This window comes from Thrips palmi, unplaced genomic scaffold (genome assembly GCF_012932325.1).
Source record: "Thrips palmi isolate BJ-2018 unplaced genomic scaffold, TpBJ-2018v1 HiC_scaffold_16, whole genome shotgun sequence".
NCBI classification, from domain to species: Eukaryota; Metazoa; Arthropoda; class Insecta; order Thysanoptera; family Thripidae; genus Thrips; species Thrips palmi.
In genome coordinates this window covers 14,694,294-14,715,102 of record NW_023144625.1, presented here as the reverse complement: position 1 = coordinate 14,715,102, position 20,809 = coordinate 14,694,294, and the positions used below count along the sequence as shown (strand labels likewise).

General features: G+C 62.0%; 1 protein-coding gene across 1 annotated transcript; it reads left to right on the top strand.

The window, feature by feature from the left end:
- The first annotated feature begins 5,580 nt into the window (after nt 1-5,580).
- LOC117642781 (protein I'm not dead yet) lies at nt 5,581-11,903 on the top strand. The gene is made up of 9 exons (XM_034381317.1): nt 5,581-6,016; nt 8,518-8,689; nt 8,753-8,961; nt 9,038-9,153; nt 9,226-9,354; nt 9,438-9,758; nt 9,956-10,041; nt 10,208-10,623; nt 10,693-11,903. Exons 1-9 carry the CDS (start codon nt 5,918-5,920, stop codon nt 10,828-10,830), a joined length of 1,686 nt encoding a protein of 561 aa, XP_034237208.1. The 5' UTR covers nt 5,581-5,917; the 3' UTR covers nt 10,831-11,903.
- Nucleotides 11,904-20,809: the final 8,906 nt, after the last annotated feature.

Sequence of the window (20,809 nt, the reverse complement as noted above, 5' to 3'; positions counted from 1 at the left end):
CCCGGGCGGGGCGCACGGGGTGCGCGCAGGGTGGCCGGGCGCCTACCCTCGCTGAGGCACGGCACGGCACGGCGTCGACGGGGTGGGGGTGAACACGAACCAAGAGGCCGATGATGGCGAACGTCGGGCCGTGATGAAATTGATGAAATTGGTGAAATTGTCAGCGTCATCTCTCTGCCCCTTTTCCGTGCCGCCAGATTGGCCTGCTGAACCATCAGGGGCAAATCGGGGTGTAGCTGCTCGTCGGCGCCTTCGCCGAGGGAGCAAAATAGGACAAGTGTGTCGCGTCATTGTCTCAGGACTTATCTCTCTGAAGGCCCAATGGGCCCAGACTGAACAATTTCGTGACAGAGGAGGATGGCAGAAATGATAAGACAGGGAGAGGGGGCAGTGGGAGGGGGCGTCGCCGTCCCCGCTCGACTCGGCACGGCGCGGCTCTAGTCGCGAGCACAAGTCAGAAATTACGCCAATAATCCGGAGCCACAGTGGCGGGCAGAGGTTCGGCGGAGGAAGCAGCTACCGCAGCTACGCTCCACACGGCGTCTTGTCGCTCTATCTCTCTCGCACTCCTACGAGACGCTCCGCGAGTAAGAGAGAGAGAGACATGGCTGTGCGCGGATCAGCAAGCAGGTCCCGCCCGCGCAGCATCAGCAGGGCAGCGTCAGCGGCGAGCGGCACGATGAAAAGTACCAGGCTTTGATGCTGCGTCCAGTCGCCTTTTTCAGGAAGACGGTTCGGCCCGGCCCACTGGAAGAGGGAAAAGACAGGGAGATGAAAAGAGGGCGGGCCGGGGCTGGGGATGTCCCCCGGGAGCACGGCGAACCAGTTCGCCACGCCCGGGCACGACGGCTCCAAGCGCCATAGTGGCCGAACCATTCGACATTCACGAAAAGTAAAAGAAAAGAGGATGTCCAAAAAAAAGGGAGAGCTTATTGATGGAATTGCAAAGAGGCCTTGAGCGTCCCAGTTTCAAGCAGTGGGAAGAGATGATTGACCACAGGAACAGAGCAGAACACACTCCGTACCCCAGGCATCATCACTCACTGCAGCGGGTCGCGGCAGTCTCGGCGCCACCCCTAGCGCCCCACTTGTGCCCCGCCCCCGCCCCCGCCCCCGCCCCCGCCTCACCCCACGGCCCTCGTGCAGAGGCCGCGGCGGAACAATAGGGGCAGTTGAGCGCGTCGAGGGTCGGTCAGTAAAGCCCCCGTCCCCACCGTGATTCAGTTAAACCTCTGCCGCTGCCACCGCTGCTGCAGCCACACTGCCACGCCCCCGGCAACGGCGCAGCGCCGACAGGGGCCCAGGCCCAGCCGCCTCCGCGCTGAAATAAAAGAAAAGGACGCCGTCGACGCGAAATCGACCTGAGAAAAACTTTTCTTCACCCTCTCCAACTTTTCCGCAGCGTATTTTCCTCCCTTGTGCACTCTGCACAATCTCTCTTCTCGGAGGACAGCGGCGATTGGCGAAGCAGGCGAAGCCATTCCCAGCAGCAGGGCGCGCCGGGCGTCGCTCTGTCTCTCTCGCACCCCTGCGGCGCGCCCCGCCAGTGCGACGGAGACAGAGCGGCGAGGGCACTGTTCGGAATGAGCCTGCTGAGAGGCGCGCCTGTTGCTCCTGATTTTCCGCGTGTGGCGCCTACATTACTGCCTGGAAGTGCCGACGGGGCGGCGGGGCGGCGGAAGGGGGTGGCTGTGTGGCCAGGGGGAGGGGGAGGGGGGGAGGAAATTGCCGCTCACGGATCGGAAGCGGCGGTCCGCTGGAGTTGCCTGCCTGGAGCCTCCAGGCGCTCCAGCCAGCCAGCCGACGCGACGGCGGCGACGGCCGGCTGGAAAACGCGTTTTGAATTATTTACCGCGACCCTGCCCTCGGCACCGGATTCGCGCGTTGTTATAAACTTTGGCGTGGAGGATGAACGACGGGAGGAAAACGGAAAATGCGCGCTACACTGCTTTTCCAGGCCCGAGGCGCTGCGGGACAGGGAACCCCGACGACGTGTTGGGCGTGTGGACATTTCTCCAGCAGTGGTCGTTTGGCCGTTCGGGCGCTTCAGGCAGGGTGACGTGGCCCGGGTGGCTTTCGCTCTACTACTCCACTGCCTTGCCGTCTCGCTCATCTTAAAACCAAATACCACTCACCCCCCTCGGTTCCATGGGCGCCTTGGCCACGTCCGGTAGGGGCGGCACACTGATTCCGGGAGCCGTTTTCGTCGCTGCGTCTCTCTCGCACCTTCACGCGACGCCCCGCCAGCGCGAGAGAGACAGAGCGACGAAAACGACTCTCGGAATCGGACTGCAGTCCACCCGGACGAGTCCACGGGCGTGGCCACGGTGCGCGTGTGAGCCTAGCCTCTCCTCCTGCAGCAGGGCCTCCTTGATCTTGGACCTGCATTTCATGCCCGCCCCGCCCCTCCCCACGCGGCCCGCTCCTCAACAAGGGCACTCGGACGCGCTACAAGACTTGCCGCTTTGGCCTGCCGTGCCGTGGCCATGGCAACGCCCCCCACCCCACCCCTGCAGCACCGCCCAGCCCAGCCCCCCAGCCTCACACCGGCCGCACCCCCCCCCTCCCCTCCTCTTTGAACACTGTTGCCGCCCACCCTACACGTCGGCCGTCCCAGCCCCAGCCCCTCGCCCTCCCCGAAGTTCCTTTCTCTCAAACGCCCCGTCCAGACCGGAACGACCCCTCGCGGGCCGAGTCTGGCCGCCGCGTCCGCCGAGCGCGGCGCTGTAGACTGAGAGCCGCTTTCGTCGCTCTGTCTCTCTCGCACCCATACGGGACGCCCCGTGAGTGCGAGAGAGACAGAGCGACGAAAGGGACTCTCAGTCTGCAGCAGAGCGCCTCAAGTGGCGTGATTCGGCTCGGCAGTTACCGCGCGCTGTTCGACGGCGGCCTCGCCGCGGGGAGGGGAGGGGGGCTGACTTATCTGTCCAGGATAATTGCTACCCCCCGCGACTTGTTCCTCACCCCCCGCACGGCGGCCGTCCCGGGGGGGGCGGCTGGGCGGCCAGAACAAGAGCCTGGTGGATGTGCAACTGGAACTGAATTCTCCGCCGCAGCGCCGCCGTCTAGGTACACGCCCAGCTGCACGCGTGACAGAGATGACACACTGAAAAAGGATATTTCACGGGGAAGGTTCCATATGTCCTGCCAGACTGTGCGGAATCAGCCCGCTGCATCGGATCTGTGAATGGCTGGCGGGGCTGGCGGCCTCGTGCCGTACCGCCTCACCGCCTTGCCGCCTTGCCGCGCCACAGGTGCCGAGGCCGAGGCACCACACTGTTCCGAGAGTCGTTCTCATCGCGCTGTCTCTCTCGCACGCACACGAGACGCCCCACGAGTGCGAGAGAGACAGAGCGACGAAAACGACTCTCGGAACAGTGTGGTGGCCAAGCCTTCCCGAGGGAGCAATGCCGGCAATGCGTGCGTCCGCGCCTCGCGCCGCGCCCCGCCACCACGCTCAGTCCGAACACTGCGTTTGTCGCGCTGTCCTTGTCGCACTCGGGGGCGTTCCCTCGGAGTGCGAGAGAGAGCGCGCTCGTTAGCGACTATCCTTGCAAGTCACAGCGCGGCCACTTTTCGCCGCCGGCTCGCGTCGCGGCCCTTGCCGCGGGGCCTGGCGCCGCCCTGACCGTCTGGCCGGCCGCGGGGGCCAGGTTCCGCCGGGCCGCGTTCCGGGCCTCGGTGGCGAAGTGGCAAAGTCAGACACAGCGGGGCGCTTAAAAAATTAACTTGGACACGTGGCGGCGGAGCGCGCACTCATTCCGAGATTCGTTCTCCTCGCTCTGTCTCCCTTGCACCCAAAGGGCGTCGCGTATAGGTGCGAGAGAGACAGCGCGACGAAAACGACTCTCGGAATCAGTCTACAGCCCGGACCGCGGGAACCGCCGCGTGCCGCGTCGTTGCACCTGAAACCCGCCGATCCGGTCCAGGAAAACATCGCGCAAAGTTTTACTCAAAGCATTGTGGCGACGACGGTGCCGACGCCGCAGGCGCGGAGATGTGTGCCTTGAAGCGGCGGCCTTGCCTTGCCTTGCCGCGGCCACGCCACGTCCTGCTGGAGGCGTTCGAACGTCTCCGCCTTCGCGTAGTGCTTCGCGCGGGCTGGGAGCGGGCCCGCCCCGCCGGCCCGCCGGCCACCGCGAGGTGCGTGCATTGTACACAATCTCACGCGCCCGAGCGCACGCGGCCGCGCGCGCACGCAAAGTGCCCTGCAGGACTAAGATCCTCGGCCAAGGAAAAAGAGAGAGAGAGAGAGAGAGAGAGAGAGAGAGAGAGAGAGAGAGAGAGAGAGAGAGAGGGGGGAGGGGGCAATCCCGCAAGGCTTGTCGTCGGCTAGAGAAATAAACTTGTAAAGAGAGGATGGCGTTACGCGGGATTCCAAATTTGCATACTCGTGTCGTTGCTTCGCGCGCTCCTAGAAGTAGGCAACCGGCGTGGACGTCCAGCCAGGCTGACGTCCTGGAGCGTCCGAGTTTCATCACGCTGGCGCTCCAAGGCCCCGGGCCAACCTGGCCCAGCTGGCCCCGCCGCCAGGCCCACAGCCGATCGACATGTTCGATGTAGATAACCGTACAGTCCCTCACCCCCCACGGTCGGCCAGTAGGATGATTCCCCAGGCTCGCCACCCAGGAGTGCGAGGGGGACAGCGACGACAATTCGGAAAGCCTGCAAGCCCGCCCCTTCCACGAGGGGCATTGTTCCACGTCGACGAGAGGCTCTCTGTCATGGTGCGCCACGCCGCCACGCATGACACCAGCAAACATGTGCGGCCTGGCGCGAGGGTGGCTGTAGATGTAGATCCTCACATTCCTGCTGATTCAGGAGTCGCCACCGTTCTGCGTGCAGTCAGGATCTTGGCGTCAAATAAATCAAACCACTAAACCTTTTTTAATCGATGAGTTAATCTAGTTGATGAGACATTTGGTCCTCTCGGACAACAATCTCATAGTTCTCACCAATTTTCTAAGGACACTACCGGTGCTCGCGCGTGGGGTATCTGCAGGCGCCGCGAAGGAACGCCACAAAGTAGCGCCGCTCCGCGACTTGGAGGCGGGGGGTATCGCCGTGGGATGACGCACACCCAACCACAGCGTGCCCGTCGTCCAGGAGTCCGGGCGGAAGGCGCGGAAGGCCAATGAACACCGACGGGGAAGTCGACGACGTCGACGCCAGCGTTCCACGTGACCGCCCACAAGCCCCCAAGAGCATTTCTTCCGCCAAAAGCTTTTCACCGCTGAGAGCATTTTCTCCCTACTGCACAGGGGTGCCCGAAGTGTTGCCTGCTCTCCCGGCGCACGGCGTAGCGCCGGGCCAGGAGAGCGTTCTCGGGCATCCCCTGCCTTCGACGGCCTGCCCTCGGCCCTGCCGTGCGCCTTGTCTTCGTCCTGCCAGTCCTGCACCGTAATTGGTCGAGTGACGTCACTGGGCGGGCCGGGCCGGGCAAGCGCGGCCCGGCGATGCTGCATCCAGAGCAGCAATTCTTCTAGCAATTGGAGTACAGAGGATGGAGGGGAGGGCGCCGCCCGGGCGGAGCGCGGAGCAGGGCAGCGCCGCCACGCCACGCAAGCCAAGCAGAGCAAGCATAGCAAGCAGAGCGCCGGCAAGCCGCTGCCGCCAAAGCGCACCAAAGCGTCGCCGACGAGGAGTCCCAGTTCCCCTGGACGCCCTGGACGCCCTGGACGCCCTGGAACCGCTTTGTCTAGCTTAGTCGCTCGGTGGCCGGTCGGCGAGGTGCACGCTTCGGCGATACCCCGCGCCTCACGGCAACGACAGGTGCCGTCGTGTCGTTACTCCGCGCTCCGGGTGCCTGCCGCCTCCCCGGCCCACCCCTTGCAGCCAGCGTTGCGGGGTGTAGCGACGATTTGGATACTTCGCCGCCGTCCGCGCTCCTGGAGCCGAGGACACCGCCGGCACCGCCATGCCGGCCAAGGGCATCTTCGTGTACTGGAGGTCCATGGTGGTCGTCTTCACGCCCCTCATCCTCCTGCCGCTGCCGCTGCTCTACCCCGGCAGCACGGTAACTTTAAAAAATCTGGAGAAAGTTGAAGCCTTTCCAAAAATTGGTATAAAAAGTGCTTTCAGGCATATGATGACTGCTGATTTCGATTCGGAGTGATTTCGGTATCGTCGACCGCGACATGGCCGACCCCAAACTTTCCTCTGAGTCAGCGTGTGTCAAGTTCACCCTATCTTTGTGGTGTACCAGGTAGCGCGCGTCTCTCGCGAATCGCGAACTTGATAACGGGCCATCGACTCGGCGAGTGTGTGTGTGGTGTGTGTGTGTGGGGGGGGGGAGGGGGAGGGACGCGTGTACCCTCAATTTAATCGTCGTGGTTGCGTGCAATGCATGCAGGGCCCCTTGAGCGGCGCGGCGAAGACTCAATGGGCCGAGACACGGCAGGGCGGCAGAGCGGGGGGCGAGGCGAATTTAGGTTGACCGGTTAGGACCGGCGAGGCTCTCGATCACTCGAAAAGAAGACACCGCGAGGTTGAGGACTTTTCAAAATCAAATGGAAATACTTTGCACCCCACAACTATCGTTTGGGAAGCTGAATCTCCTCGCAGGCGTGGGTGCACTGCTGTTGCTCGCGACTTGTCAGTATTATTTTTCGACAGCACACTGTACCGAACACCCAGTTTTTTTTCGCTCGCGGTGTAATTTTGGCGCTGTGTGGGGCTCGTAAGTACAGCGACATTGGATGGCAGGTCCGGAAAAAGGAACGCCTTCTAGTGATAGATGTGCGGGCTTCCCAGATGCCGTGGCCAATTGAACCGCTGAACTCTCTGCTCTGGCCGCTGTGGCCGCAGTGGCCCTCGCGACGAGGGACGAGGGGACACGAAACAGACGAGACGAGCAGACGAGCGACGTCGAATCAATTTCTCTCAGACTCTGAGACCCACCGCAGGAAGGCAGCGCGCCGCCTCATAGCTGCGGCACTTCTGGGACTGTTTGCTCATGACAATGTGGCCAGTCGGCAAGAGAGAAAAAACCCATCAGGTGCAGACAGTCTCAGTCGATTCAGGTCAAAGTTTACGCCTGGGACCTGTGAAAGTGGTCGACTGTTCAGACAGAGCCAGAAAGCGGATTTGGGTTTCGGAAATCAATTTAGGAAACGCTTGAAAACACAATCTGATATTGAAAGGACCAGTCTGATGCTCCCAGCTGGGACCGGACCTGGGCCTGAGGCGGCCTGAGGCGGCCTGAGGTCCTCTCCTCTCCGCTCTCTCGGGACGCGACGACGGCGGGCGACGGCGGCCCACTTGTTTGGCACAGTAGTGCAGTTCAAGGATTGGGTAAAAATGGCCCGGGCCGCCTCGACTAAGATAGACGGCCCGATATTGTGCAGCGTGTTGCGTGGCGCCAGTGCCAGAGGTTAACTCCGCTAATGCCGCGTGGCCGCGCCGCCGCGCACGCACCGCCAGAGGACCGCGTCGAGGAGGGGCCGCGGAGCCGCAGAGCCACCTACTCCGAAAGTGCACCAATTAGGCCAACCCAGAAAGCTCGACCAGAAACCTTGACCAGCCCACGCGCACGGCGCCGCGGCGGTCAGCGACAAACGTCTTAGACACGGATGTTTACGGCGTGTGGTTATGGCAGTGGTTCTCTCGAAAAAATTTTAAGGGGTCGCGGCGAGGTAGCTGGGGTCGTGTTTTGGGCCGATTTTAAGCAGCCACTGCGTCTGATCCGAGGCGGGCATTTTGCTCCCTCAACCGGCAATTGGTCTTTGAACCTTCCTTTAGCATGCCTTTGTTACGGAGTGTGATTATCAGTCTTAGTTTGGGAGCAGTATTGTCTCAAAGTTTACCAAAACGGTCAGAAATGTCTTTGAAAAATCGTGTTTTGGGCCTATTTTAAGCAGCCACTGCGTCTGACCCGAGGCGGTATTTCGTCCTCCTTCAACGGGCAATTGGTCTTTGGACCTTCTTTTAGCATGCCTTTGTTACGGAGTGTGATTATCAGTCTTAGTTTGGGAGCAGTATTGTCTCAAAGTTGGCCGAAACGCTCAGAAATGTCTTTGAAAAATCGTTGTGCCTGTTTTGGTCAACTTTGAGACAATACTGCTCCCAAACTAAGACTGATAATCGCATTCCGTAACAGAGGCATGCTAAAGGAAGGTCCAAAGAACAATTGCCCGTTGAGGGAGCAAAATGCCCGCCTCGGATCAGACGCAGTGGCTGCTTAAAATCGACCCAAAACATGATTTTTTAAGACATTTCTGAGCGTTTTGGCCAACTTTGAGACAATACTGCTCCCAAACTAAGACTGATAATCGCACTCCGTAACAGAGGCATGCTAAAGGAAGGTCCAAAGACCAATTGCCCGTTGAGGGAGCAAAATGCCCGCCTCGGATCAGACGCAGTGGCATGCTAAAGGAGGGGTCCCGTGGGGTCGCGAAACTTTTCCTGGGGGTCGCGGAAATTTTTGGCCACAAATTCGGGGTCGCGAGCCGAGAAAGGTTGAGAACCGCTGTGTTATGGCCACCACGTTGATGCTCTTGTTGGCGTTGCCCGCGGCAGGAGGCCCGGGCGGCGTACGGCGTGCTGCTGCTGGCCGTCTTCTGGGTGTCCGAGGTGGTGCCGCTCGCCGTCACCTCGCTGCTCCCCGTCGTCCTCTTCCCCGTGCTCGGTGTGCTGTCCACCGAGCAGGTCTGCGTGTCCTACCTCAAGGAGACCAACATGATGTTCGTCGGTGAGTAGCGAGGGTGGCGGCGCTGCTGCAGTTCTCTGCCTCCACTCCACCTTGTTGCCGCAGGCGGCCTGATCGTCGCGATCGCCGTGGAGCACTGCAACCTGCACAAGAGGATCGCCCTGCGCGTTATGATGCTCATCGGGGCCAGCCCGCGCAGGCTGATGCTGGGCTTCATGATCCCCACCATGTTCCTGTCCATGTGGATCTCCAACACGGCCACCACCGCCATGATGGTGCCCATCGTGTCCGCCGTCCTGGACGAGTTGAAGGCAGTGAGGCACTTGTACCTTTTCTACTTCTAGAAGATGCCGTACACGCCTGCACTGATGATTCCATCCGTGTTTCTAGCAAGAAGTGGAGAACTCCCGCAGGCCCTCGGTGCTCAGCAGTGCCACCAGTCGACACGACAGCGGCACCTTCGACCAGGAGACGCGCAGAAAGTCCCTCGGCAGGGTGGAGATGAAGTAAGACGAGTAGGCCGACGAGTCGCGTGAATTGCCGTTTGGGCCGCGCTAAAGACGCTCTCTTTGTACCAGCAAACTGCCGCGGCCGTCGCAGGAGTCGGTGGCCTACTACCTGGGGGTGGCGTACGCCGCCAACATCGGCGGGACGGGCACCCTCACGGGCACCGCCACGAACCTCACGTTCAAAGGCCTTTACGAGAGGTAAGAAAGAAAAAGGGTTCATTGCAGGAGAAATATGTAGTTTGTTTTTTCCGTTTTTAAAATTTTATGTTTATTTTCCCCAGCCTGTTTCCAGACCTCCACGACCTCAACTTCGCCAACTGGATGATCTTCAACGTGCCCCTCATGCTGATCAACGCCATCGTGGCCTGGCTGTGGCTGCAGGTGCTCTACATGGGGCTCTTCAGGAAGGCCGGCAGGAGGATGACCAAGACCCGGGAGCAGCTCCAGGCCGTGGAGGAGGTGATCGCCGCCAAGTACCGCGAGCTGGGCCCCATGACCTTCCACGAGGGCTCCGTCATGTCGCTGTTCGTCGCCGTCGTGCTCCTCTGGTTCTTCCGCGCGCCCGAGTTCATTCCCGGCTGGGCCGAATACGTGTCCGACGTGTAAGCCTCGCCGACGGGCGGCTCGGAGCCTGGCGACTGTCTCGCTTCGACGCACAGCGCGGCCGCGCACCCGTGTTTTGCTTTCTTTCTAATTTCGTTTTTGCTTCCTGCTCCCAGTGACATAACTTGCAGGCAAACGCACTGCCACACCGTATGGCGGACGTAAGGTTGTTCAAATTTCGCCGTTTCTGCTGCAGGAAGATCAAGGACGCCACGCCCGCCGTGCTCATCGTGTTCCTGCTGTTCGTCCTCCCCGCCAACCTCGACTTCCTCAGAAACAGAGGCAAGTGGCTCGCCGCTTTTCCTGCCCTTATCTGCCGCGGACTTTCTTCTCGGCTGGGCAAATAGAGGAAGAGAGAAAGAGAAGGAGAGAATTTGCCTCGCCGGAGTCGTCTCGCCGTTCCTACACCTTAAAGTGTTTGATGGATAAAAATGGATTGATTCCCCAGGCTCGGGCAAGGCGACGGCCGCGCTGCTCAACTGGAAGATCGTCCACGAGAAGCTGCCCTGGGGCCTGGTGCTGCTCATCGGCGGCGGCTTCGCCATGGCCTCGGCGTCCAGGGAGTCCGGCCTCAACAAGCTGATCGGCGCGCAGCTCGTCACGCTGCAGGGCTCCATGTCCTCCACCGCCATCCTGGTCGTCATGTGCACGGCGGCGACGTTCCTCACCGAGGTGTCCTCCAACACGGCCATCGCCAACATCGTGCTGCCCGTCCTGGCTGAGACGGCCTCCGCCATGGAGGTGCACCCCCTCTACTTCATGATCCCCGCCACGCTCTGCTGCTCGTACGCCTTCATGCTCCCCGTCGCCACGCCCCCCAACGCCATCGTCATGGCGGCCTCCAACATGCGGCCCAGCGACATGGTGCGTGCGTGCGCCTGGCGGTCAAGTTGGACCTTTGAAATGAAACATAACTTGTGCCTCTGGTTGCAGATTAAGGCCGGCATGGGCATGAACGTGCTGTGCCTCGTCACGCTCTTCATCGTGTTCCCCACGCTCGGCAGCTGGCTGTACGGCCTGGACGTCTTCCCCCCCGAGGCCGCGCACATCGGTGTGCAGAGCAGGATGTGAGCCCTGCAGCCGCCTAGCGGGCTCAACAGTGTCTTCATCGCTCTGTATCTCTCACACCCCTACCGACGCCCCGTGAGTGCGAGAGAGGCAGGGCGATGAACGCCCAGTGCGATTCAGCTTCAGGCGGTTTGGCCTTTGCACCACCCTCTAGTCGCACGGCATCACGCGCCAAACGTTTCGTACAAAAAGAGAGAGAAAATCAAGCAATCTCACGTGGTGTCGTGAAACTAAACAAATTTTAAATGTATATTAATTAGGACAATTGATAAATTTAAAGTAAAAATAGCTTTAGTACTGTAAGATTTGCACTGAGTTTGTAGTAAGATCTATAGATTGCGCTGCACAGCAGCGCGCGTCTGAAACCAAAGTATACGATAGTCATATCATAGTACGTAGTTGAAGCTAGAATGTGGCTGCAGCAGCGAAGGCAGAGCCAGTGCCACACTATTTAAACAGCGTCACAATGTGATGCTTTCCTGTGCTGCGCACAGGCCCGAAGTCGAGACCAGCTTGTGTCCGCAGCACCAGCGCGACTTGTAAGCGGCACTTCACCACTGACGACCTCTAACTGTTCCTAATGTTGCCTCGGCATTAGAGACCAAAGCCTCACTTGAACTGTGAAGCCAACCCAACCCGGTCGCGGTGCCGCAGTCTTCCGAAAGCAACGCTCAGTGCTCGAGAAGTTGCCTTCCCGCGCGGCGTCGGGCTGCTTTGCCAGGCAGTCCGTTGGGTTGCCACTCTCCCCGGCGCAGCGGTGACTGCCAGCGACTGCCAGCCAACCGCGTGCGCCGTGGAGGATGGCAACCCAACATACGTGCTGCCTCCTGGTGGGTGAGCAGCCTACACTGCAAGCGAGCCGCTCAGCTCAGCGAAAGGTGTAGTTGTGTTGGTTGGTGAAACAGAGAACAGAGGCCATTGTTGTCGAACTGCAGGGCTGCCCAGGACGGCATCTCCGGGCGGGCAAAATCGCAAACAATCACGAGATTGGCAACGGTGTGTAAGCGCGTCTCTGCAGGTGTTTCCTGTTGTAAAACTTGAATAAATTCCAAGGCAAAATTCATTTTTGCACGAAATGAGTGTATTATTATTTTCCCTTCGCGCAGCATTTCCTGTATACAAGGCATGCAGACTGGAAAAGCGAGGCTTAAAAATTGAAATTGAGCGGTAGAGGTGCGGTGTTGCAAAGGGCGAGACGACGGCAAAAGTCCAAAGGCCCCAGGCCGTGCCCGCATACGCGAAGCGACCGTCCTCGGTCGTAATAAAGGCTTCCACCGGACTTTGAAAGCGAATGGCAGAAGCTGGGGCTCGAGCCTAGCAGGGGATATCCGGCAGTGGGAGCGCTTTGAAGCTTCCAAGCTGTCAGTAGTATAGGTGCCCCATTCGGACATGCCGCCATTTTGGTTGCCGAATCCACCTTAGTTCGGCCGTGTCCGCGGACAGGCGGGCAGGCGGACAGGCGTAGGCGTGGGCGGTGCGGTGCCACTGGCAGTACTGATGCCAAGTGATGTGCGTTTCCGCGACCAGGGACACGGAAGTCGGCAGGAAGCCGACGGCCGGCCGGCCGCGTGAGGCTGCTTGGCGGCGCGCTGCGGGGGGCACGCGGCGCGGCGGCACGGCGGCACGGCGCGACCCCCTCGGCGACCCCCGATGTGACCCGCGATGACCCGGCAGCAGACAACGCAGGGGCACATCCTTGAGCATCCTCGGGCGGCACGTCAAAACTGAATGGAGTACGGAGAAGCGGATGCGCATCGACAGGCCGGCGGTCGACGGCGTCCTGGAGGACGAGGAGGTGCGCGTCGACACGGGAAGCAATCACGCTGCAATCCGCCGCCGCTCCGTGCTCCGCCCCAACCGAGCCCTCGGCAGCGACGGACCGCCGGCCGTCACCATCGACGAGACCTTCCTTGAGCTGCTGCAGTGCCTCGGACGTTGCACTGGGTCCTATTGTGAGCAGGAAGCTGCTGAATGCCGGATTTCGTTTTCCGCAGCTTCTCGCAGAGTTCAAAATAACACGTTGACAGGTCACTCCTTACAAGTAAAGGGTTAAAAAAAGAAACGTTTTCAGAATAAATTGATGGTTGTTGCTTTTTACAGTGAGGCGGAAGGAAGCGCTTCTGACATCGTTGTTACATGGCATCACTCGGCCTTGAATTATCGGCAATACACTTTAGTCGGGCCCCGTCACTCACACACACAGACAGACACACGCGTGCGCGCGTGCGAACACGTGCTGACTGGGGTTGTTTTCAAGCGCGGCTGTGATTAGCGTGGATTGGTCGAAGTGTAAGTGGGTTGCATGCGTCGTCACCCCAACCGGATGGCCGCGGGGCTTTACCGCGACGCTTGCCGACACCTTCTAGGGTTGCCCCCCGGTCGTCCCCCCGCGATGGTGACACTAGGCGAGGCGCGACGCGCGCGGTGGACGCCCTACAGCGGCCCGTACTGGCTGTGGCGCACCGTGGCGGCACGCCGCGCGCGCGGACTACACTTTTTGGCAGCACGCCGCGCCTTTCGCGTGAAAGGCCTGCAGGCCGGAGTGGTTTGGACGCTCCGTCTCTCTCGCACTGGCGGGGCGCTCCGTCGGCGTGCGAGAGAGACGGAGCCGAATGGCCCGGCTGACAGGGGTGTCCAGCTGTGCGGCACGTCCCGAAGGTGTGACGTAATTATGAGGAGGGCAGGCTCACCGGGCAGGCCTGTAAAAATGAGCACTTAATGCATTAATAAATAAAAGGCCGTGACGTCGCGCGGCCCTGCCGCCCTACCACCCTGCCGCCTTGCCCTTTGCAGACCCTCCTCCAGCGGGACCGTCTGGGACCGTCGCCGAGGTGTCGCTGGCGCGGTGCTGCACCTGCCTGCCGTCCAGGGCCTTCCAGGGACCGTCCGGCCGCACCACGCGATGCGCTGACCGCAGTCCGGCCGCGCGATGTGCGATGCGCCTCACCCCCGCCCCTCCCCCAGCCGCGGTGGGTGCTCGAAGGAGAACCGCACGTCACGGGGAGGGCGTCGCCGGGCGTCGCGACGTCGCGCCGCGCTGTGCACGGCGGCGGCGTCCACGGCGTCCTTGTCCGCGCGGACGTGCAGACGCGCCGCGATAATAGGGTCGCCGCCGTGTCGCGCTTCGTCAGCCAATCAGCGAGGGGCGAGCCGCGGCGCCGATTCGAACCAAGAAAGCATTCCACGGAAATGAGGAGCAGGTGCCGCCGCCAACGGCGACGGCGGCGTTCATGTCCCCGTGCTTCATCACCACCGCGACGACGACGGCGGCGGCGCCCCGCGGAGTGGCGAGGCGTAGCGCACCGCCTGCAATCAGACCTGGAATACATTACGCCGGATTTATGCTGTACAAAAACCGCCGAGAGAGCCGAAGAGAGGGGGCAAGGGGAGGGGGCAGATTGTCACCAACGAATTGCAGCGCCGCCTCGTGGCGCGCGGCGCGCCGGGGACTTCGACTTGCACAAGCCGCGTCCGGAAAGAAGGGGGCTCTCTGTCTCTCTCCGTTTGTCGCGTCGCGGATTGCGGATTCGGAATGAGAAAGACAACGGCGCGCTCCGAGTCGAACGCCAGCGCCGAGCCGGGCTATGCTGCCCCCCCCCCCTTTCCCGGGCAGGCCGGGCGGGCGGAGAAAGTGCGACGGCGGAAAGAGGAGTGTTGTGTGTGCGCACGCGGCCTGCCGGCCTGCCTCCTGGAAGGGAAGTCCTGGCGGCAATGGTGGCGTTCGGAAGCGATGCTCAGACTGGAACCAAACATCAACACTTGAGAGAAAACCCTAATCCCCCCGCTGGGCCGGACTTGGCCGGACTTGGCCGTATACGATAGTATCGAGAGAGGGCGTGGTGTCTCGAGGAGGCCTCTGTTCGGAATCTGGAATCTGGGATCTCTCTGGCTGGAGGCAGCCTTTATGGCGGTGCCGTACCGGTGGCAGCGTAGAGAGGCCTGGGCCCTGCAGGGACCTGGAGACGTAAAAGCGAACCATACTGCAGGTCCGTGAGGGTTGGGAAGAAAGGGAGGAACAATCGAACTGGAAATACAAAAAAATAATATCTGTGAACACGTGTCGCGGATCAAAGCAGTCCTTCTTTCGATCGACAATGTCGCGGCGCCGCGGCGGGACTTGAACCCGCGACCTTCACCTTGCGGGCCTTGCAGCGCGCCACCCCCACTCCCGCCCCCGCGTCCTGCCGCGTCCTGCCCGTCCGCGCTCGCTTCCTGTCCACTGGACAGCAGCATCTCGGCAGCGCGGCAGCACAGCGGCAGCATCCCGCCTAACCTCGGCAGAACCGCACATGGATTCCATTCTGCTCAACCTTGCCGCCTCGGACTGGCTCGGCTTGCCTCGCTGGAAGGGCAAGGATGGGCTCCTCTGGCACTGCTGCATTGTGGTGCCCTGCTGGCGCTGGCAGGTCGCGGAGCGCCCTGAGGAGATGATCGGCGACGTGAAGGTCGGAGGTTCGAATCCCGTCCAACGGCCCTGCATTTGTGTCCGGTTCAAATACACTGACCTTGCCCTGGAGTTCAACGGGGACCTTCGTTCGGGTGGCACGCACCGCCAGTGTGCCGCCACGCTACCCTGCCCGGTTCTGCCTCGAGTGAACGCACTTTTTATTTACGCGCATGGGTATTTGAACCCGCTCCTCGCAGAGGTCACGCGCAGGATGCAACCCGGACGGTCCGCGCCCTTGCGAAGGCGACACCTGTTATTGCATCGCGGATAAATAATGCAATGCTTGTCCCCCTTCTCCCTCTGTCTGCGTGTCTCTCTCTGTCACTCCCCGCCTCCCTCGAACAGGGCTGCGTCAGGAGAACCGGTTCTGACCGGGTACCCGGTTACATCCGACTCGTGCCAGACCAGTGTGGCGAACGGGTACCCGGTTAGAAAGCAAGGCTGCTGCAAGGTTGTTGCATCGCGCCCCTCCCTCAGCGGAGCACCGCGTCCATACCGATTGGAACCGGGTACCCGGTTCTGTCCGACTCGATTGGGCAACCGGGTACCCTCACCCACTTGGAACGCAGGGGCGCGCGGCAGTTTGGCAGCGCTAGCGGCGGCCCGTGCCCTCTCACTCTCTCTGTCTAGCGCGTGCCGAGGGGGCTGTATGGCTGCGCGACAGTGATGGAGAACCGGGCGTGGCCGCAGAGTCCTCGTGGGGCACACGCGGCGCACGACGCACGGGCACTTCGAAGGCGCGCTGATCCCGCCGCCAGTCGCCTTGTCTCTCTCGCGCCTCTACGGGCGTCCCCATGAGTGCGAGAGAGACGTGGAGTGGCAATAAGAGGTTTGGAATGAGTACGCGGCGCTGTCACTGACATGCGGGCCGAGCAACCTAACCTAACTTCAGCGAGACGAATCGGATGAACCCCCGCCTGGACAAGCCTGGACAAACGGCTTGCGCGATTCGCGATTCTCCTCGTCGGGGAGATTGGGGGGGGGGGGTCGGATAGCTTGCCGCTCGCCTTGTTAATGACCCACATCGCCTGCACGCTGCACTGCGCTGCAGATGCTACCCGCTGATGCAACGAGGTGCCAACGCGTGGCCCCTGCCCCGGCGTCGTCCGCACTGGCCGCCGCGCGGGTCGCTGGTTCGATTCCCGCTCCCGCCTTTTCGTTTTTCTTTTGAAAACACTTTCTCCGTGCGGTTTGATTGTCCGTGCGGAGGAAACCGTCGGGTTGCGCATAGCGCTGCACCGGCACTGGAGGAGGCCCCGAACCGCATCGTGGTGTTCGTTCACGGTGTTGGAGAGGTCCGGGAGGCGACATGACATGACTCAGTGACTCAATCCCTTTGTTAGGCAGGAAGCTGCTAATCGGGGGCGTAACCCAGCCGCCCCCCGCCACGCCCCGCCACGCCTGGGGGCCCCGCGTCTTCTTCGCCGTCGCCGGCGGCGGCACCGCTTCGACGCCCTGCCTCTCTCGCACCACCGCGCGATGCCCCACGGGTGCGAGAGAGGCAGAGTCCGTCTGCAGGCTCCGCCGGGCCGCACCGTGCCGGCCTGTCTATCCCTGAAAGCTTTGCGCGTCGCTCGGGCGGAGAGGCGGAGAGGAGTTGCACTGGGCGTGGCCGGGTGGGGGTGGGCCTAGCCCGGCCTAGCCTGTCTGCCGGTCGGATGCACCGCGCCGCCGTCTGCGCCGCCAGTGCCGCCACCGCGGGCCGCGCTGCTCCGCCGCGTGTTGCGTCACCATGCCAAATCCACAAAACAGTTGCCGTAACGATGCACTGGTACACGCGGTGCACGCAGCGCGATGGCTCGTCGGCGGGGGATGCACGCGGGTGCAAAGGTTGGCGGGCCTGCAGCTCGACCTGCTCGGCCGGCCGGGGAGACAGCCTGCGCGGTAGGCAGGCCCGCCGCACCGCCGCGCACCGCGGGACGGCCTACACTGCAGCTCGCAGGCGCTCCCGGGGAACCAAACCGAACCAGCCTCGCCTTTTATGTCAGCGCACCAAAGCGTGGTTTCATGTCACTGGATTTAACGGGGGACAATGAAGATGGGCCGCGACGCGCTCTCGCCCCATACGCCACGCCGACGCGGGACGGGCCGCGGGCCGGCCGCGGGTGGGTGCTGTCGGCGTCCGACACGGCCGCTTCGGGCCGGTCCGGGCACCGCGCAGCACCGCGTCGAGGAAGTTGTAAATTGGTAGCGCCGCGGGGAGGAGCTCGGCGCCAGTTGTAAATCTGTACGCGCCTCGCCGACACCGTGGGAGAAAACGAAAACCCTTGCCGAGGCCGGGGGGCGCCGGGCCGCGAGGCTGCGCGTGGGATGGGCTGGCCGTGGCTGCCTGGTCCACGGCGCCACTACGGGTAGAAAAGAAAGGGAATGTCACAGCCGCGACGCCGCTTAAGGGCAGGCGGGCCCTTTTTAAGGCGAGCCCTTTTTGAGGCGAGCCCTGCGCGGACCTGCGCGGGACACCTGTTAAGGCTCCGCCATGGCTCCGCGGTGGGCGCGGCCGAGCCACGCGGTACTATCTTCACCATCGGGAACAACCTGGCCGGGCCCGGCACCCCAGACCACGGCACGGCGTGCACCTGTGTGTCATGCGGTGGGCCCGGCGGGGCGGGGCGGGGCGTGGCCGTGCGGCTCACCGAGGAGTGTTTACCTTCCTGCTTTCTTCGTCCTTTCCCAGCCAAGGACCTCGGACCCAGCACGGACCCAGCATGGACCCAGCCCGGGCCGGGCGGAGCAGCGCGGAGTCGCCGGGCAGGACCGCAGCATCTTGGCAATGCGGGGCGGGGCGGGGCGGGGCCGGCCGGGCCCAGAGTGGGCATGGACACGACGAGTGCGAGAGAGACGGACACAATCCGATCCGCCCGGCCAGAGCTGTGAGGCGGGGCGATTCGGAAAGGAAAAGTAGTCGAAAAGGGGGGGGGGGAAGCAATGGATGAGAATAGGAGGGGGAGGGGAGGCCGTCATGCAGCGCTTCAAACGCCGCTTCAGATATATTTCCCGAGATTTCTCCCCGGAATGGAGGCGACACGACACAGGTGCATTCTGAGGAGGAGGAAAAGGGGGAGGGGGCGGTGATTACATCCGAGGCTCATCTCTGCGGCGCGAGAGAGGAATTCGGTGGACTCGGTGCGTCCAGGCCCAGCAGTGCAGGCCCAGGGCGCCGCCGAGGCCCGCCTAGGCCACGCGCCTCCAGCGCGCGTTACCTCAGCGAGCAGCCCGACAAGCGCCGACAAGTGTAGGCGGCAGGTCGTTCGAACGTTTACTGGCGCATTGCACAACACGCTTTGTACTTGAAACGTTTTATGGCACTTTCCATTTCGGGCATTTGTTCTTTTCTCGGAACACGCGCGGGAAGGATGGAGACAGAGACAGACAGACTCAGAGAAAAACTGCTCAGAGTAGAGTAGTAGTGGTATCACACCGGCGGCGGCAGACTGCGGGCAGGCTCGGCCGCCGGAGCGAATTCACACGTTGTACTGCCAGGGAAATGGAATGGACTGCTCGCGGAGATCCTCGGAATAAATTTGTGTTATTTTTTTCTTTTTCCCCCGGGGAACGCAACACTCACACAGCCCTCATGTGGCGTATGATGCAACACCACTAATACACGCCACCTGCACACCTCCGCCGTATGATACGGCCCGCCGGCCCAGTTCCTGCTTTTACCGATTGTGTCCCCCCCTCCCCCTTTTCTCTCTCTGTCTGACTGGCTGGCTAGCTGATGTGACACGAAGTGAGGCGCGCGCGTCCTTGTCTGCGTGAGTGTGTGTGTGTGTGCGTGCGCGCGCTGCCCGGGCTTCAGTGTGTGTGTAAGCGTGTGACTGTGTGTGTGCGTGATTAGCGCCAGCACTTTCCCTGTGACTGAGCGCGAGGAGGCGCCGCGGGGTCGGGGCGCGGCGACCTCTGTAAGGCATATGAGTGTTTGAATCTGTGTGTGTGTGTGTGTGTGTGTGTGTGTGTGCGTGTCGATGCGTGCGCGTGTGTGCGTGCGTGTGACGTCACCGCTGCAGGGCCGGGAGGGCAGGAACGGCTGTAACGGCAGCAACCGTTAGCAGCCCGAATTCTTTCCGCGCGCAAACTCACGGCAAGATGCCGCAAAAATCCCCCCCCCCCCAAAAAAAAAAAATTGAAAACAAGAAGGAGAGAAAAAGGAGGAACAGAAGAAAATGATTGAGGCTTCCCTGGAGGAAATGGGAAATGGGAGGGGCAATGCCCTGGGAAGGTACACTGGGGTCGAGCGGGTCGCCGATAACGACGAGCATCGCCTTGATTGACATTGTGTGCCAAATTGGACCGCGCCTCGCCGCCCTCCCGGCGCCGCCTCACCGCTCGGCCCGCTATGCATCAGATGATAGAGACCGCGAAAAATTCTCAATTTTTATATTTTCTATAAATTTTTTTCGGTGGATCGGCTTTTAAAAGTCATATCTTGAATACTTGCGCCTCCTAATGCGGCCGACCCGGTTCCCCGTGCTAATGACTCGGAGGTGCTGAGTGTGCCCCGGGAATGCAGGCTGCAGTTGTCGCTGGGGTCGTGACCCACGCCACGCCAGTCGCCACGCGGAGCGAGGCGGGACGGGACGTCTGTGTGAACAGGCACAGGCGGGCGCGGGTTCGAATCCCGCCACCGGCGGCGCCGCAGCCGCGTTTTCTTGATGATGCACTGGCCGAGGTGTCCGCGTCCGCGCCGCGTTCGCACGCCGGGCGCGGTAAACCGCCGCGCCGCCTTGCCCAACCGAGGCCGGCCTCGCCTTTGTGCTCTTCTTTACGCAGAGTCGGCAGGGCCTGCAGGGCACCGCCTTCGCTGCCTTCGCTGCATTGGAGCGTTGACAGGCCGGCCGCCACCCCTGCCACGCCACGCCGCGCCACGCCGCGCCGCCCAAGGCTGGCCAACTGATGGCAACCTCGGGGAAACGACCCGCGAGATGGCGTGCAGGGCACGACGCGACGCGAAATGCACCGGAGCACCCAGCAGAGCAGCCGAGTGCAGCACCATGCCGTTGCCGCCGTTTCCCTGCTTGGCTGCTCCCACACGCCCACACTCGTAAAAAAAGATCGCTAGCGCGTCAAACGCGGCAGTCGGCGAACAAGTGTATCGTCATTTACCTCCCTGAGGCTGCTGACGGCGCGGACCTCGGAGGGCGTCCGTAGCCACGCGCTCCGATGCGCCTCTCAGAGACGGGCAGGTTCGAAGAAGTGCAGCCGGTTGCATAGAAAAATTGAAATGTTAAGTGCAATCCTCACATTTGAAATTTGGCGGGGGCTGCCTCTCGGCGGGCGGGTGACCCCGACCGGGTTGCCCCCCGCTGCTCTGTTGGCAGTTCGCAGTGCGACCCAGCCGCCAGGCCCACCCGTCCGCCCCGTTGTGTTAGCAGTGTGGCCGCCGCTCTTTCTGGAGCGCTGTGGTCGGGCAGGCGGGCAGGGCGATCCGCCACTGTGTATCGTATCAGGGCCTCTCCATCGTCTGCTTCGTCGGACATAACCCAGCATTAGTACCCCCGAGACGGGCACACGAGTTACACCGACTTTATCCACCTG